Below are 15,817 nucleotides of genomic sequence, written 5' to 3'. Positions count from 1 at the left end.
GGTGCTTGAATAATTAATTGTGGAAAGCATAAAATTTACTTTAGAAAGACATACAAATAAATGGATGTCTGACGCCAGTGCTGTTTCTACAATACCCTGAACTATGGAAAACATAATTTATCTCATGCTCTGCATCTGAGAACATAAGATTAGTAAAGTTTGTATTAAGAATCAGGTATCATTAGGGATGGATCAATCTATCTATCAGATAGGCTTTGTTTCATTTTTCCATCCTTAGATTCAGTTCTTCACATTTCTGTGGCAATTTGGAATTTTAAAAAATAAGTTCCTCATTGTTATACAGACTTTCCCCTAATACAGTGGTGCCCCGCAAGACGAACGCCTCGCAAGATGGAAAACCCGCTAGACGAAAGGGTTTTCCGTTTTGGAGGTGCTTCGCAAAACGAATTTCCCTATGGGCTTGCTTCGCAAGACGAAAATGTCTTGCGAGTTCCTGCGGGGTTTTTCCCCCCTTCCCCCCCCTTTTCCTAAGCCCTAAGCTGCTTATCAGCTGATCCGCTGATAAGCCGCTTATCAGCTGATCCGCTAAAAGCCGCTAAACCGCTAATAGCGCTAATCCGCTAAGCTGTCAATGGGCTTGCTTCGCAAGACGAAAAAACCACTATACGAAGAGCCTCACGGAACAGATTAATTTCGTCTTGCGAGGCACCACTGTATATACATTTTTGCATACGTTGTCTGGAGAACTGCATCATAAGATTCAGAAAAGTGCAGATTTTGAAAGATAATTGCATTTCAGATCGTGCATTGTTTTAATAAGAATAAGAATTTTATTGTTTATATGCCGTATATCTAACTGGGTTGCCCCAGCCCCTTTGGGTGACCCCCAACACAGTACAAGAAGTGCAAATTAGGAAGTTTCTGATTAAAATTGAATGTTTCTGCATCATCCCTATTACACAATAGTGCAGAAAGGGAACCTTGATGTGATATGTATGCATGATTGCATGAAGATTCTCTTTTCATAGTGTTCTACTGATACGCCAATGTGTATCTACATATTGGTAAAACACCCCACAAAAATAATATTAATGCTAGAGGCATCCATTGGAAATGGATTATCCATAATTTTTTCTTCCACTCACCCATTAAACCCCCTGCATGGCACAGATTCTTTGCTATGAATGATTTTCAACTTAATTCTCTACAGCAAGTTTGTTTTTTAAACGACAACAACATGTGCACATTATACATAACCAGGCATGAAAACTGCTTTGCAATGTATGTAATTTACATATTCATTGATATATAATTGCTATTGTCCTGACAGGTGCCTCATTGTTTTTTTGTTTCTGACGTATTGTTTGTTAATTTGCACAAAATTGTTCATTGCCAGAGGCAGCCTATATGCACCAAGATTGCAATCCTGTCTGCTTGAAAGTAAGTCCCACTGAATTCAATGGGGTTTACTCTCAGGTAAATGGAGTTAGGATTGTAATCTTAATCTGCTCCCTACTGTGAAAGTCTAAAGGTAATGGAATGCATTACTCATTATTGTCCTTTTTCACAAGAGAAGGGCATTTTACTTGCACACCTCAGACAGTCTGATCCTCTTTGCTAAAGTCGGATGAAATGTCTGGATTAGCACCCATTGCCTAAATCTGTGTTTTAAAATCTTGCCCCACTAGTAGTTAAATGCCAATACTTAAAACTATAAATTAGCTTGCGGACTATGTTCAACAGTCACAAACAAAATAAAAAGTGCATACATTTTATGACAAGAACACACTTTATGAAATAAAATATTGCAATTATAAAGAATTCATATGCATTACAGCTGAGAGCAGGAGTAATTCGTATAATCCAGGATACAAAAAGCAGAATATCAACAGGGTGCTAAACTGTCCCTCCCTGAAGTCCAAGTGATGGAAAGGAATATAAGTGCCAACTCCCTGGGGCCCTGGGTGTCCTCCAATTTCCTCTCCTCAAACCATTTCTCAAATCTTATACAAAATACTTTTCAGTATTTCTCACTTCTCTTTTCTCAGCTCCTGCTAATTTTTTCTCCCAGGCTGGGTGCTAAAAGGTGGTAGTAAGAAGGGTTTTAACCACTTGCAAAAGAGGGAAAAAATATGGTGATTGTGACTGCTGGTGTGGAAAATTCATGATTTAGAGGCAGAAAAGAAATTCCCTTCTACATATTTTGCAGCAAACGTTTAGAAAAGGCTTGTCTTGAATGACTTGTGCATTTATTTGTTTTTTAAAAAACACAAAAGCTGCAGGGAAATCAATACTCTTATTAATATTTAAATATGTATTTCATCACACAATACAAATGCATTTTAATGCATTTTTCAGCCTAGAATTATATCACAAAATTTGAAATACAAGAATAATTACTTCCTCATTTGAATAGACTGGGAGGTGGGATCAAGTCAGTTCACATCGGGATTCACTGAAATCAAATTCCTCAGGCAATCATAGTCTCCAGTGCCCTTGCCAACGTTGTGTTCAATATCAGGGCTATATAAACTATAGCCTTGCTAAAATGCTGAAAGCGGTACTCACCAATCAAAGTCTGCCTCTGTGCAGACACATGGTTCAGATGCCATGGCTCCGGCGTACTTGCCCTGCATACATTTCTTTTCTGACTTACGCTTCCTGTAGATCCTTTTTGCTCCCATGATGCATGCTTCTCCCTGAGGTGAGAGAAAAACAATGGGATGGATTCAATCAAATAGTTGTGTGGTTTGGAGTCAAAACAACAAGTCCTGCTTGCACAACAGGCCTTTCCTCCTCTCCTCTCCCAATGCACCCCTCACTCCCAATAGGCTCTGGGGGGTTGTTACGATATAGAAGCAATGCTGCTGCGAGCTGCTAGCTTGAAAACATCACATGATGGAATGTTGGGACTGTTCCGTGGGAAACAGAGGGACAGTCAATTCACAGTGCGAAGCACCGGAATTAGCTCAGAGTGTAATATGAGCTCTTCCTTTTGTTCCTGTACAGGAAGTACAGGAAGTGTTTGTCTCTCGACTGCTGGAGCTTGAAGACAGCAGTCATGTTTTCTGTAATGCTGCAAAGACAGAAATAAAGGCATGTAAATAAAAAAAGACTGCTGGAGCTTGAAGAGAGCAGTCGTGTTTTCTGTAATGCTGCAAAGACAGAAATAAAGGCATGTAAATACGTTTCTGTCTATCTCTTTCCCCTGCCGGGAGAGCAGGAAAGAGGGGGTGTGTTCTTCTCACGCTGAGAAGAATCGCTTATCGCGACCTAGCCTGAATCTTGCTGGGGAATGCAGACAGGGAGGTCAACAGGAAATCAAGCCGGGTGCCTGGAGAGTTGCCAGTTACTACTGATATAGGCTTGATTTCCGACAGGGGTTTGGGGTTGGGAGAATTCCCAGAACAGGGCAGAAGGGGAGGAAAGGGGAGAGTGTTTGATCTAGCAAGAGGAAATGCTTGTGCTGGTGAAATGATTTTATTAGCATGACATAGAATTCCACTTCACACTCCCTCATAATGGTGAGGTTTATCCCTACAGATAGATGATAGATAGATGGATAGATGATAGATAGATGATAGATAGATAGATAGATAGATAGATATAGATAGATAGATAGATAGGTATAGATGATAGATGAGATGATAGATGATAGATAGATAGCTAGCTAGCTAGATAGATAGATAGATAGATAGATAGATGATTGATAGCTAGATAGATAGATAGAGATGATAGCTAGATGGTAGATAGATGATGATAGATAGACAGATGATAGATAGACAGATGATAGATAGATGATAGATATAGATAGATACAGAGATGATAGATGATAGATAGATGATAGATAGATAGATAGATAGATAGATAGATAGATAGATAGATGATAGATGGATACCAACACAAACACCCCCCTCCCATTTGAGGCTCTTTGTTTAACAAATTAGAAATAGCTAGTGGTTTTATGTCTTCTTCCACTTTCAAAGCAAATTGGCCACTCTTTCCTTAACACTACAAAGACTCCAGCTGAGGAATGCAAAAACACTGGCAAAGAAGTGTGTGTGTGTGTGTGTGTGTGTGTGTGTGTGTGTGTGTGTGAAGGAATGCAGATAAACATAAACCTGTTGGTAAAAAAGGTAAAGGACCCCTGGAGGGTTAAGTTCAGTCAAAGGCGACTACAGTACGGAGTTGCAGCACTCATCTCGCTTTCAGGCTGAGAGAGCTGCTGTTTGTCCACAGACAGCTTTCTGGGTCATGTGGCCAGCATAACTAAGCCGTGATGGAAACCAGAGTGCACAGAAACATTGTTTACCTTCCTGTCGCAGTGGTACCTTTTGAACTGCTAGGTTGGCAGGAGCTGGGACAGAGCAATGGGAGCTCACTCCGTTGCGGGGATTCAAACCGCCGACCTTTCGATCGGCAAGCCCAAGGTCCACCTTCTACTGTAAGTGCCCAATTACCACAGCTGGAATTTGCATATATCAGATCCCTACAGGAGGCCAGGCAAATAAATCAGGGTGAACAGAACTTTGTATCTTTGGTCACAGATTATAATGGCGCACATTTTTTTACCTGGCTATGAAGCTGCCAGGGACGGTAGTCATCCTCAGCACACCGTCGGTCGAAGATTGACTTGTAGTCCACCTTCACCAGCTGCCATTCAGAGCGATGGCTGAAGTGCCCAAAAACTCTGCACAAAACATACTGAACTGTTACCAGAAAAAGTAATCATTTGAGTAAGAGCATACCTTTATCCATATTTAGTATCTTTGAATCAACCTGTAGTGAATTTATAGCAGCCCAGATAGCTGAACTAAATGCAAAACTCTATCACATAACAATGAAGTAAGTGTGGCAATGTGTTTGTGGAGCAATACCAGTGAGTAGTTTCTAGCTTCACAAAACTCCAAATGTCCTTCATTCTTCCCAACTTGCCAAGAATGTGTTTGCACATGTGTGGTGTCAAAATAGTATGTTGGGTTTTTCATCATGTGTTATAAATTTATCATAGAAAAGAAAAATTCCAAATTAAAAATGCAATAGGGATTTATTCAAAATATTTTCTTCAGTACTCATCACTGATTGATGCACGACGTATGAAACAGCTGTTAGTGGATTGAATGCACATGACTCATGAGGCAAGTGGCAATTCAAACAGCAATATTAAAGATATACTTAGAAGCAAATTATTTTGAAATAAAGCAAATGAAGCGCTTCCAACTAAGTTTGTCTACCAACTGCATGTTTTACAACTGGTTCAGTGTCTGCCTTCAGTTAAACTAATTAATTATAATGTAAGTAAAGTGCCCAAAGTACTACCAAACTTTTTTGTGTATTTTTATGAAATGTAAGAAATGTGACATAACTTACGATATAATTAACAAAAATGTACTACTGGGATCATTTTAAATCTAGGAGTGAAGAGTCGTTCCCTTGCCTTCAAAGGTTAGAAATGATATCTCATCTGATTATTAGCTTTTATATATATTCACTATGGATTATCTGCTTACGTCATTATCAAAGTCTCTTCTCCAGGTTCTCCCAAAACGCCATCAACAAAAAGTGGGATGGATGTGAAGCTGTATTTGCTCCAGGACCTTCCTTCATCAAAACTTAACCTAATGAAAACACAAATGGAAAACAACTTTTTGGGGGGGAAACACTGTTTAAGGAGATGTAAAGAAAAGGAACCACCTATTTGCTGTACATGGCAAAAATGACTCAGATTCAAGAACTTGAGCTACATTATACAAGACAGCTTATCGCAAACAGATTTTAGGAACTGCAAAGTTCCACAAAATATGGTTCCCTGCCATGTAAGTGTCTTAAATATCAAAGCACTGACAGTGGAGAAAGATGAACATAGGATTTCCCATGGGACTGGCATTGATTTTACGTCATATACTGAATGCCATGTGAAGCAGTGTGGCCTGAGTGTGAGTCTTCAAAATAATCTCATGACATTAGAAGAATGTGAAGTAAAATGGTAGATGGATCAAATTCAGTGTTGATAAATGCAAAACACTGTAGGGGGCGGTTACAATTATCCATATATTCTGCAGGATTCTTAAACAGTAGATTTATTATGTATATAAAAAGAATATATGGAACTTTGTCAGATTAGAAGATGGAAGGGTTTGTGATTACTAATAATTTTTTTGATTCCAGGCTCCCAAACCTCAGGGGAAGTAAAGAAGTTCAGCTCCTTAATATTAACCCAAATGACAATAGGACCATTAAAGGGTATACTCTGTTGCACATCTTGTGTGTGAAACTGTAATAATAGCTTTAGTGCGATCAAGAGAGAAAGCATGTCAGTTTCTTAATTGGCATATCTTGACACTTAGTTAAAATATTTAGTCACGGCCCGATTGCCAATGGCGTGTAATATATAATGAAGGACTTCATGACTAATGAGATCAGAGAAGTTACAGTAATTACCAGAGATGTCTTATAGGCAACGACGTATGTTTCATGGCAACCAAAACCCCACCTTGATCCAGATAAAGAACGCTGTGTTCTTCTTCAAAGATCTGGAGAAATACATTAAAAAGGACTAAGTTTAACTTGCCTTAGTCTGGGAATGCATGCTTTCTAGGCAACACTGAAATACATAGGTCACAGTTTTGCAATCATATCAGTAAAAGACTTCCTAATGGCCTTGGTCTACTCTGTGATTCTGCTAGGATTCAATATATCAAATACACAAATGCTGAGCTTAGAAGAGTTTTGCAGGATTTTGCTGTAATCCAAGCCCCTCTTCATATATACTTGGATGCAGCTGTAATCATCACAATCCATTTGGTAACAATCCATTGCTTCAAGCTAGTTCCCCATCTTTGCCCCCACCCCCATTGTTCTGCTTTGCATGCAAATGGCACTTGACTTCTTGGGAAGTGCTTTGCTTGTGTGCTATGTAAATACATGGACTGAGGTTTTGAAATGTCATTGGAAGCAACCACAGATATGACACCAACCACCACGCTCTGAGGGGGTCTAAATCATAGACATGTTCACCAAAATTTCCAGGGAAGAGTGACTGATTGTTAAACCACTCTTAATAATTGTCACTGTGAGGGGGGAAGGGGTCTCCTAAAAAATCAGCACTCTTAACAAACTACAGCTCCCAAGATTTTATTTTTTTTTTGGGGGGGGGGAGCCATGACTGTTTAAAATAGTATGATAGTTCTAAATGTATAGTACAAATGGGGCCGTTAAGCATGTGCTGTTTGCAACAAGAAATATGGACTCAGAATAACATGCACTGTGGGCAAGAATGATTTCCTTTTTGATGCTGATACAGTGGTACCTCGGGTTACAAACACTTCAGGTTACAAACTCCACTAACCCGGAAGTAGTACCTCGGGTTGCAAACTTTGCCCTAGGATGAGAACGGAAATCGTCTGCCAGCGGTGTGGCGCCAGCGGGAGGCGCCATTAGCAAAAGTGGTTTCTGGTTAAGAACGGACCTCCGGAACGAATTAAGTTCATAACCCGAGGTACCACTGTATTATCATTATTTTATTCCCTTTCTCCAAAAATAAAGGCTCAAGGTGATTTACCCAAAAGATAAGGAATCGAGTCCATTCCTCTTCGACCCACTAGAGGGTCTTGTTCACTAGAGACACCACTTTGGTTATCAGGAATTAACTCTCCCCCCCCCCAATAAATAAATATATCTATATGTCGTATATGTTTTAAATCAGCAACCATAAATGCATTTGGAATTCAGCATGCTAGCAATGACCCTCAACATTATATGTTTAGAAGGCTAAGTTATTGTCAGTTCAGCACTTATTCTTTGCTTTGTTAATTCCACTTAAGTATGTACTTGACTCCACTTTACGAGGGTAGTTATTGCACTTTAATTAAACGCCAACTACTTACTAAAAACATATTTACTGATGTGCAACAACCATGCATTGTTGTCCATCTCATTACCTGATTGCCAAAGCTCATTACATGTTGGTACTCAGGCAGAGAAACAAAGAGTGGAGAGAGGAAGAACTTGTTTGGAAATCGCAATTTCTAGTTGTGTGAGAGATGAACAGAAGGTTGTTCTTATGAATGGTAACTGATAAGCAGGTATTTTAAAGCTGAAATTCACACATCCTATTGAATTTCATCCTATTGTAATTTATGTGAAATTTATATTTCACAATATAAAAAGTACCAAGCCACCTGGATTCTACTAGTGGTAGGTGGCACCATTGGGGTGGGTTGGGGGATGAGTCCAGCAAAACAGGCTTTGATGTGGTTTGCTTGCCTCATGATCAGGGGATTACTCCTGAGTTCAGGCTTCTTGATGGCCACAATGAGAACAGAATACTAAAATAAGTCTTTAGTCTTATTTAGCAAGGCTCTTCTTTTGTACTTCTCTCTCTTTCTGGATCAATGCCAGAGTTATTTTTAGCATGCTATTTTTATTCTCTTGTTCATATCAAAAATAGGTAACAAAAGGCGTGATAGGATGGGGATGGGGTTCCTGCCAGAGGGTTTGTTAAATGCTGCTTCAGCTTTAATTCGTTACCTGCGTAACTTGTCAAGTCAGCAGAGTGCCATAGCCCTTCAAAATGGCAACTGCTATTTTCGCTTTCCACTCAGTGATGCTAATGATTGGAGACTGCATCTGAATGCACCCCCTTATCTCTTGATCAGTGGAGGTGCTGGATTTTATAGAGACAGACATATCCTAAATAGGCTCACAGATGTGCAGAACAATAAACCACTACATTGCACATCATGCCTAAGTACTGTGGGAATGTTCTTGTCTGGATATTAAACCTTGCATGGATTATAGAACCAAGAACCTCTGTAAAGCTCATGCTTTCAGGAGAAGAAAGGTGCTCCATTTGGCATTCTCACTGTCTCTGATCTGTCTGATGGACCATCTAGGACAAGACAGGGGTTGATCTGGCAAGACCCAATTCAGATTCTCAAGGCCACAGCCTCTAGCCTCTAGCTGCCCAGTGACTGAAACATTGTTGCGCCCAGCATTTAAGAAAAGATTGGACATTCTCTGTGAAATTCAAGATGAACCCATAAACCCTTGTATCTATTCCCAGAATGTATGCAATTCCAGTGTTTAGGCCACAATTCTAGGGCTCCTGAAGGCCTCAGTGGTACCTCTGGTTAAGAACTTAAATCGTTCTGGAGCTCCGTTCTTAACCTGAAACTGTTCTTAACCTGAGGTAACACTTTAGCTAATGGGGCCTCCCGCTGCCACCGTGCGATTTCTGTTCTCATCCTGATGTAAAGTTCTTAACCCGAGATACTACTTCCGGGTTAGCGGAGTCTGTAACCTGAAGCATTTGTAACCCGAAGTGTTTGTAACCCGAGGTACCACTGTATTTGCAATTGTGGACAGATTTCCACTGGGGTATTCATGAAATCTGGAAAAAAAAATAATCCCCAAATGTGTGCTGCTTATTGGGGCTGATATTTAGGGCTATTTAAATGTAGCATAAGAAAAAATGGGGGGGGGGACTGCCTTAGACTGTTAGTTTATCTAGTCCATCATCCCTGCCCATGTTGGCTGGGGCTGATGGCTGTTGTGGGTCAAAACAACTGGAGGGCATTAGGTTGGATAAGACTGCATTAGATAGCTATTAAGCTATATCAGCTTTGTATTTTAACAAAAAGCAAGTACTACTGAATTCAAATAAGACCTATTCTAAAAGGTGCTTAGGATTGCAAAGCCTTAGACCAGGAGTAAGTCCTATTGAAATCAACAGGATTTACTTCTGAGTAGGCATGCATACTGGGACGCAGGTGGCGCTGTGGGTTAAAGCCTCAGTGCCTAGGGCTTGCCGATCGAAAGGTCGGCGGTTCGAATCCCTGCGGCGGGGTGCGCTCCCGCTGCTCGGTCCCAGCGCCTGCCAACCTAGCAGTTCGAAAGCACCTCCGGGTGCAAGTAGATAAATAGGGACCGCTTACCAGCGGGAAGGTAAACGGCGTTTCCGTGTGCAGCTCTGGCTCACCAGATGCAGCTTTGTCACGCTGGCCACGTGACCCGGAAGTGTCTCCGGACAGCGCTGGCCCCTGGCCTCTTAAGTGAGATGGGCGCACAACCCCAGAGTCTGTCAAGACTGGCCCGTACGGGCAGGGGTACCTTTACCTTTACCTTTAGGCATGCATAGGCTTGCACTGTCAAATTAACTTTCTAATTAATACTTCTGTTGGATTTTAGGAGAGGTTTCTATTTGCCTTGATTTCACTGATTATCTTGTGATGGTGATGAAATCTGCAATATTTTCTGAAGGCTCTGATAACCAAGGAATAGAGTTAGTATGACTTGCATTATAAGTTAATAAGAATATTTTACCGCGAGTAAGGGAATGTAAATAATGAATGACACTTTCCTGCTCTCATAAAATAATAAGAGCAGGAGCAAGGATCAACAAGAGAACCAGAAAGGCAATGAATTAAAATAGAATAGAGGCAAGTATTTATTTAAGCACCTAGACGTCCTAGTACCTGCTGTAGCTTGGCTGTTAAGAATGTGGTAATGTTATAAAGGGGATATAAAAGATTATGGTAGTGTTATAAAAGGACTGGCTATAATGTTGATAACAACAGCATCTAGAATTGTATCAGATGAAGGCACTTGAATAAAACATAGGGAGCAGGTAAGCCCTGCCCTGCATAATCAATCACAAGGTGTGCCCATCAACCTTGTTGGGGCCCGCCCCTCTCAAATATTTTATGGGGGGGGGGCAAAAGACCGCAGCCCTAGGGGTTGGCTCCTAAGGGCAGGAAGCCCTAGTTGTGGCTCTGGTTTGGCTTTGTGAAAAGTTTTGAGTTTTGAGCCACAGGTCTTGCCATGAAATCTGGAGAGGAAGATTGTTCAATTCAGCCCTTATTATTAAGACTGCCTTCTTACAGAAAATATCAAATGTAAAATGTACAAGCCCTGAATTTTCCCTACCCCCCCCCAAAAAAATTGAGATTTCCCCCCCCACACACACACACTCCAAGCAAATGAACCCAAAGCCATCCAAGGTGCTCAAGAAGTATCTGCTCTGCTGCCTGACGGTTCTCATGAGGATTTGTGCAAGAGTGGCCATCTACACAAGCACTTTGAAAACTCATAAAAGCCCTAATAAATTGCCTTTAAAAGAGTAGCACACAGGTGTTCTGTAAATACAGAAGTCTTACTCCTAATACGGTTGATGTTTTATTAGCTACAAAATGCCTTAAGTTTACTTGCTAAATGTTACTTATTAAGGTATATCATCAAGGACATAAACCAGCTAAACATTCTGTGGTTGTGGGGCTGATTCTTATAGCAACTGAAGAAAATTAATATCCTCCAGGTTAGTCAATTTCTGTGGTACCCAAAAGGCCCAAACAGCATGGCAAGCAGCAGTTATTACAAGAAGCATCCATTTAGACCAGGCATAGGCAAACTTGGTCCTCCAGATGTTTTGGGACTGCAACTCCAATCATCCCTAGCTAACAGGACCAGTGGTCAGGGATGATGGGAATTGTAGTCCCAAAACATCTGGAGGGCTGAGTTTGCCTTTTTGTTCACAAGATAATCTTTGACTGAATTTACATCATACTTTATATTTATGTTGTTATTTTTTTTCTAACCAATGTGTTGTTTCATTATGATTCTGCTCCTTCAGTAATGGGAGCATGATCCCCTGAACTTGGATCTCACCTTCCCCATGGGTCCTGGAATATGTGAACTGATCTGGTGACGGATTGCATTTCTTCCAATTTTGTAGCAGTGGCTTCAATTCAATGACCTTTGTTGGGGGTGTGCATATTTTTTAGGTTCCACACAGTCATTGTGCAGGTGGAGAATTTGCTACTGGGCAAGATTTCTGCATCTTGAGACTCCTACACTGAGCTTTCATTTGAAGAAACAAAGTACATTTCTAGTTCTTACGACTTCTTTTTTTTTTTTTTAAAGAAAATTCCATAACGCATAAATCTTGAGGATATAAATGTAATGACTTGTGTTGAAAGACTCTTAAGGAAAATATCATGAGAATACAGATATCAGATGAATACTGAATGAGCACTGAAGAGTAACTCCTACAGACTGAGTCAACTTGCACAGTGAGTTCACAAAGACTGCGTCTCAGTCAGGCTGTGAGAATTTTCTGAATCATATTCAGGGATAACTTCTGTATTTAACCTAAATTTGGCTGTTTGTGAATTTTGGCTGAAGCACCGCCAGAACCAGTGATGCTCATCAGCCCTTGTGCAACAGACTTGCCTAGCTCCCCTCACTCTACAACTCAATGCAGGGGTCCCCTCATCCCAACTTGCATCACTGAGTAGCAGCCACTTCTACTCAAACACATCTCCCCCCCCCCAAAAAAAATAAACACCCATATATACACATGATGTAGAACAAGAAATAATTCCCAGAGTAGCAATTCAAAGAGCGGGAGTGGGCCTGCAACATCTAGAGAGCCATGTGAAATTAGACCTGGGTGGGGAGGAGCGGCACATGCAACTCTGAGCTACAGATTCCCTATCACGGCACAGCTACTTTTTGCAAGTAGTTTACATTACCTGGCCTCCACTGCCAATTGTTTTCATTTGCTACTCACTTGTCTCCACGTGTTTCCAGCATCCGATGAAACAAACATGCTGATATCATTGTCCGACAACTCATTTCCAATATTACCTGTAAAAGAAACCCCACAATTATCTGAAGTTAACAACTTAAGACTGTGTATTTTTGGTTTGAAAACCACACCACATGGCCAATTTAGTACCGTAAATGAATCCTGGTGATGAGCATTTATACTGCGTTTTCAAACATTATGTTTAAAGTGCACTATGTGGTGACAACAAACCTGTAAGATAAATCAGTACTGTTTTCATGACGTTCAATTCCTGCACTGTAGGGCTTGGACTAAATGACCCTCCAGTTCTATGATTCTATGATGATAGTGAGGAACTAGAAAGTGAGAGACTATGACAGGGGTCAGCAAACTTTTTCAGTAGTAGGCCAGTCCACTGTCCCTCAGACCTTGTGGGGGGGGGCGGACTATTTTTTTTTGGGGGGGGATGAACGAATTCCTATGCCCCACAAAAAACCCACAGATGCATTTTAAATAAAAGGACACATTCTACTCATGTAAAAACACACTGATTCCTGGACTGTCCATGGGCCGGACTTAGAAGGTGATTTGGCTGGATCTGGTCCCCAGGCCTTAGTTTGCCTACCCATGGACTATGACATGCTCAGGCCCTCTAGTGTCAGAGGTGAGATTACAAGCCTTGTGACCACGATTCCAAATTAATTGCAGTTTGAAGAGTTCAACTCTCAGTCTAAAAAGTGATGTAAACATCTATACATAGAACTCTGAAACATTTCCTACCAGATGCCACAATGATGCCTGGAGCAGTATCTCGACTGGCAATGTTGCCCGAAGTATATGGATTTTCTGAAACCTTCAGGTGTAGGTGAAGGGAACAATAGGGCTTGGGAGGGAAAGAGAGAAAATGCATGTAAGTAGTAGAGATAGAAATAGGATAGACTTTCCAAAGGAACTTCAGAGGAAATCTCCAATTTGAAGTTACCAAACTGCAATTTATTAAAAAGTTCAATTTCATTCATTTGGGTCTAAATGGAGAAAATGATTTTCCTTCCCATCCCCTAAGCACTTTGTTTGATTTATTAAGCAAGATGACCAATAACTGTCACTGAGAAAAATAATTTTTCATACATTTAGGCTATAATTGAATTGTCACAAACTGTACTTTTTTAAAATTTCCACTCTTATTTAACTGCAGACTTTACATTTCCCCCCTTTACACCATTGTGTTTGTGTGTTTGTGTGTCTGACAACTGAGGATCACACCCCATGGTCATCTGATGAAATGGAATCCAGCTCATAAGTAAGTCTTTAAGGTGCCACAATAGCCATTGTTCTTAAATCACTTGTATGTACCATGTTATAGGCTTAAGGATGCTCCACATATTCAGCAGCTGCTAAAAGCAGTGACTGTGTCAATCAGCTGTTTGCCAAAGATGGAAAACGTTGTGGCAATGTCCTACCTGAACACCTTAAAGGAACACACAGGGGTGTGTGTGTGTGTGTGTGTGTGTGTGTGTGTAGGCTCTGTGTGCCTAAGAAATCCATGCACAGCAACCATTAGGCATGTCTCCACATCCACATGCTGCCATTCACATGTGACCTTTAGCTGGTGTTGAAGCAACGTTCTCACTGCACTGAAATCAACAGCAAAAATCCTTTTCATCTCATGAGTGTTAGCTATTGTTTTAAAATTTTAAGTTTAGAACAGAAAGAGGTATTTGCCCTATCAAACAATATACCACTGCCAGCCTAAGACCAAAGCAAAAGTCAAGGTGATGCCCCTTCACCTAGCATTCTATTCCACATATGGAAGCTGACCAGACCAGGTCCTCCAACACACTTGGGGGTGACAGGCTACCACAGGAGGTGAAGGGCATCTCACACAGAGATTTGCCCTCCAACAGGCTGGATAGCTCAGTTGGTTAGAGCATGGTCCAGTTAACACCAAGGTTTCAGGCTTGATGCCTGTATGGGACAGCTGCTTATTCCTGCATTGCAGGGATGATCCCTTCCAACTCTACAATTTCATGATTCTATAACATCTGTCCCTGTTGATTCACCAAGCCACCTGGCACCTGCTTGTTGCTTGCTTAAACAAATGGATATAAGCAGAGTAATGGATGAATGGTGCCTGATGAACTGCTTGGCCTGAGCTGTTTGCCTCCCAGCCTGCTTGCTCAGTCAGAGACCTTTCTCAATGGCATGGTCTGTGACACAGTGGGAGAAGGCAGCCAGGTAAAGCAGCCAGCCAAACCCAGTACAATTATTGTCACCAGGAGGGCACTGGTGCTACTGTCCCCTGCATCTGAAGCCTACCATCTGCCTAATAGCAGGTCTCCTCTTAGTTCTTGTTTGTTTGTTTTTAAATATACTTATAACATTAGATCCAGAGAGCAAACAGAGGGATACCTTCCTGCTTCCAGTGATGCTTTTATTATTATTATTACTATTATTTTACAGAGAGGGAACAGCTATCTTTCTCCCAACACACAGCAAAGCTCTATCATAACTAAAAAAAAATCTGTAGCATCTCTCCAATGCGGTTGCTGGCAGCAGGTGGCAGGAAGAGAAGAACAGTGAATGCAAATAATAAAAACAAGGGCATATCCTCCTCATTCCTAATGCCCGGGGTTGTAATGTTCTCCAGAGGCTAGCATAATCCCTCAAAGATCAAAACAATCTCAGTGGCTACACATGCAAAAGGCCTACCAAGGTTACTTCCCAACCTGTTATTTACTCAGTTAATAAATAACCGCAAAAGCCACTGGGAAGCAGATTACCACTAAATGCCAACAAGCTTTGTATCAGATGATTCATTCCCCTGCCTGCCCAATGCAAGGTGAGACCCCTGGGAACAAAAGTGTTCTTCATGTTCTTCAGCATTTATGCCTCTTCAGAGAGGCTTTCACTATGGTGAAGTCAATATGGCGTGTGCTGCCAAGAGGTGAGTAGGATACCAAGTACTGGGAGGTGGGGTGCGATCTCTTGTTGATGTCACAAAAGGCAACACAAAAGAGAGGGGGGAGGAGGGAAGCAAACAAGCAGAGCAGAGCAGAATCAAATGAATGGGCCTGTCACTACACAAGAACAATATACCAAACACCATAACAGTAACTGACAGCCTTGTAAGGGTCACACATTGTAGCAATCCAAATGGGGATGTTACAAAGCAGCAAACTCGGTGGGCTGAAGAGCATCTGCAAAAGGCATGAAGACTTATGTGCCTTGATAATGTTATCTATTCTGAAGGGCAAGCTGGGAAACACATCTTTAAAAACCAAACTCATACAC

At 41.1% G+C, this 15,817-nt stretch overlaps 1 protein-coding gene across 8 annotated transcripts in view; it reads right to left on the bottom strand.

Annotated features, from left to right (window-relative positions):
• SORCS1 (sortilin related VPS10 domain containing receptor 1) overlaps nucleotides 1-15,817 on the bottom strand; it is a 437,156-nt gene that overhangs the window by 118,772 nt on the left and 302,567 nt on the right. For all 8 annotated transcript variants that reach the window (XM_079976044.1, XM_079976045.1, XM_079976043.1 and 5 more), the window contains exons 11-16: nucleotides 13,307-13,409; nucleotides 12,530-12,606; nucleotides 6,403-6,494; nucleotides 5,472-5,579; nucleotides 4,534-4,651; nucleotides 2,530-2,660 (exon numbers count right to left, since the gene is read on the bottom strand). In XM_079976044.1, the coding sequence (XP_079832170.1) occupies nucleotides 2,530-2,660; nucleotides 4,534-4,651; nucleotides 5,472-5,579; nucleotides 6,403-6,494; nucleotides 12,530-12,606; nucleotides 13,307-13,409 (629 nt within the window). The remainder of the gene's footprint in view (nucleotides 1-2,529; nucleotides 2,661-4,533; nucleotides 4,652-5,471; nucleotides 5,580-6,402; nucleotides 6,495-12,529; nucleotides 12,607-13,306; nucleotides 13,410-15,817) is intronic.

Source organism: Podarcis cretensis (assembly GCF_951804945.1).
Source record: "Podarcis cretensis genome assembly, chromosome: 5".
Classification (NCBI taxonomy): Eukaryota; Metazoa; Chordata; class Lepidosauria; order Squamata; family Lacertidae; genus Podarcis; species Podarcis cretensis.
Note: the sequence above shows the minus strand (reverse complement) of the source record. Positions and strands in the feature narration are given on the sequence as shown.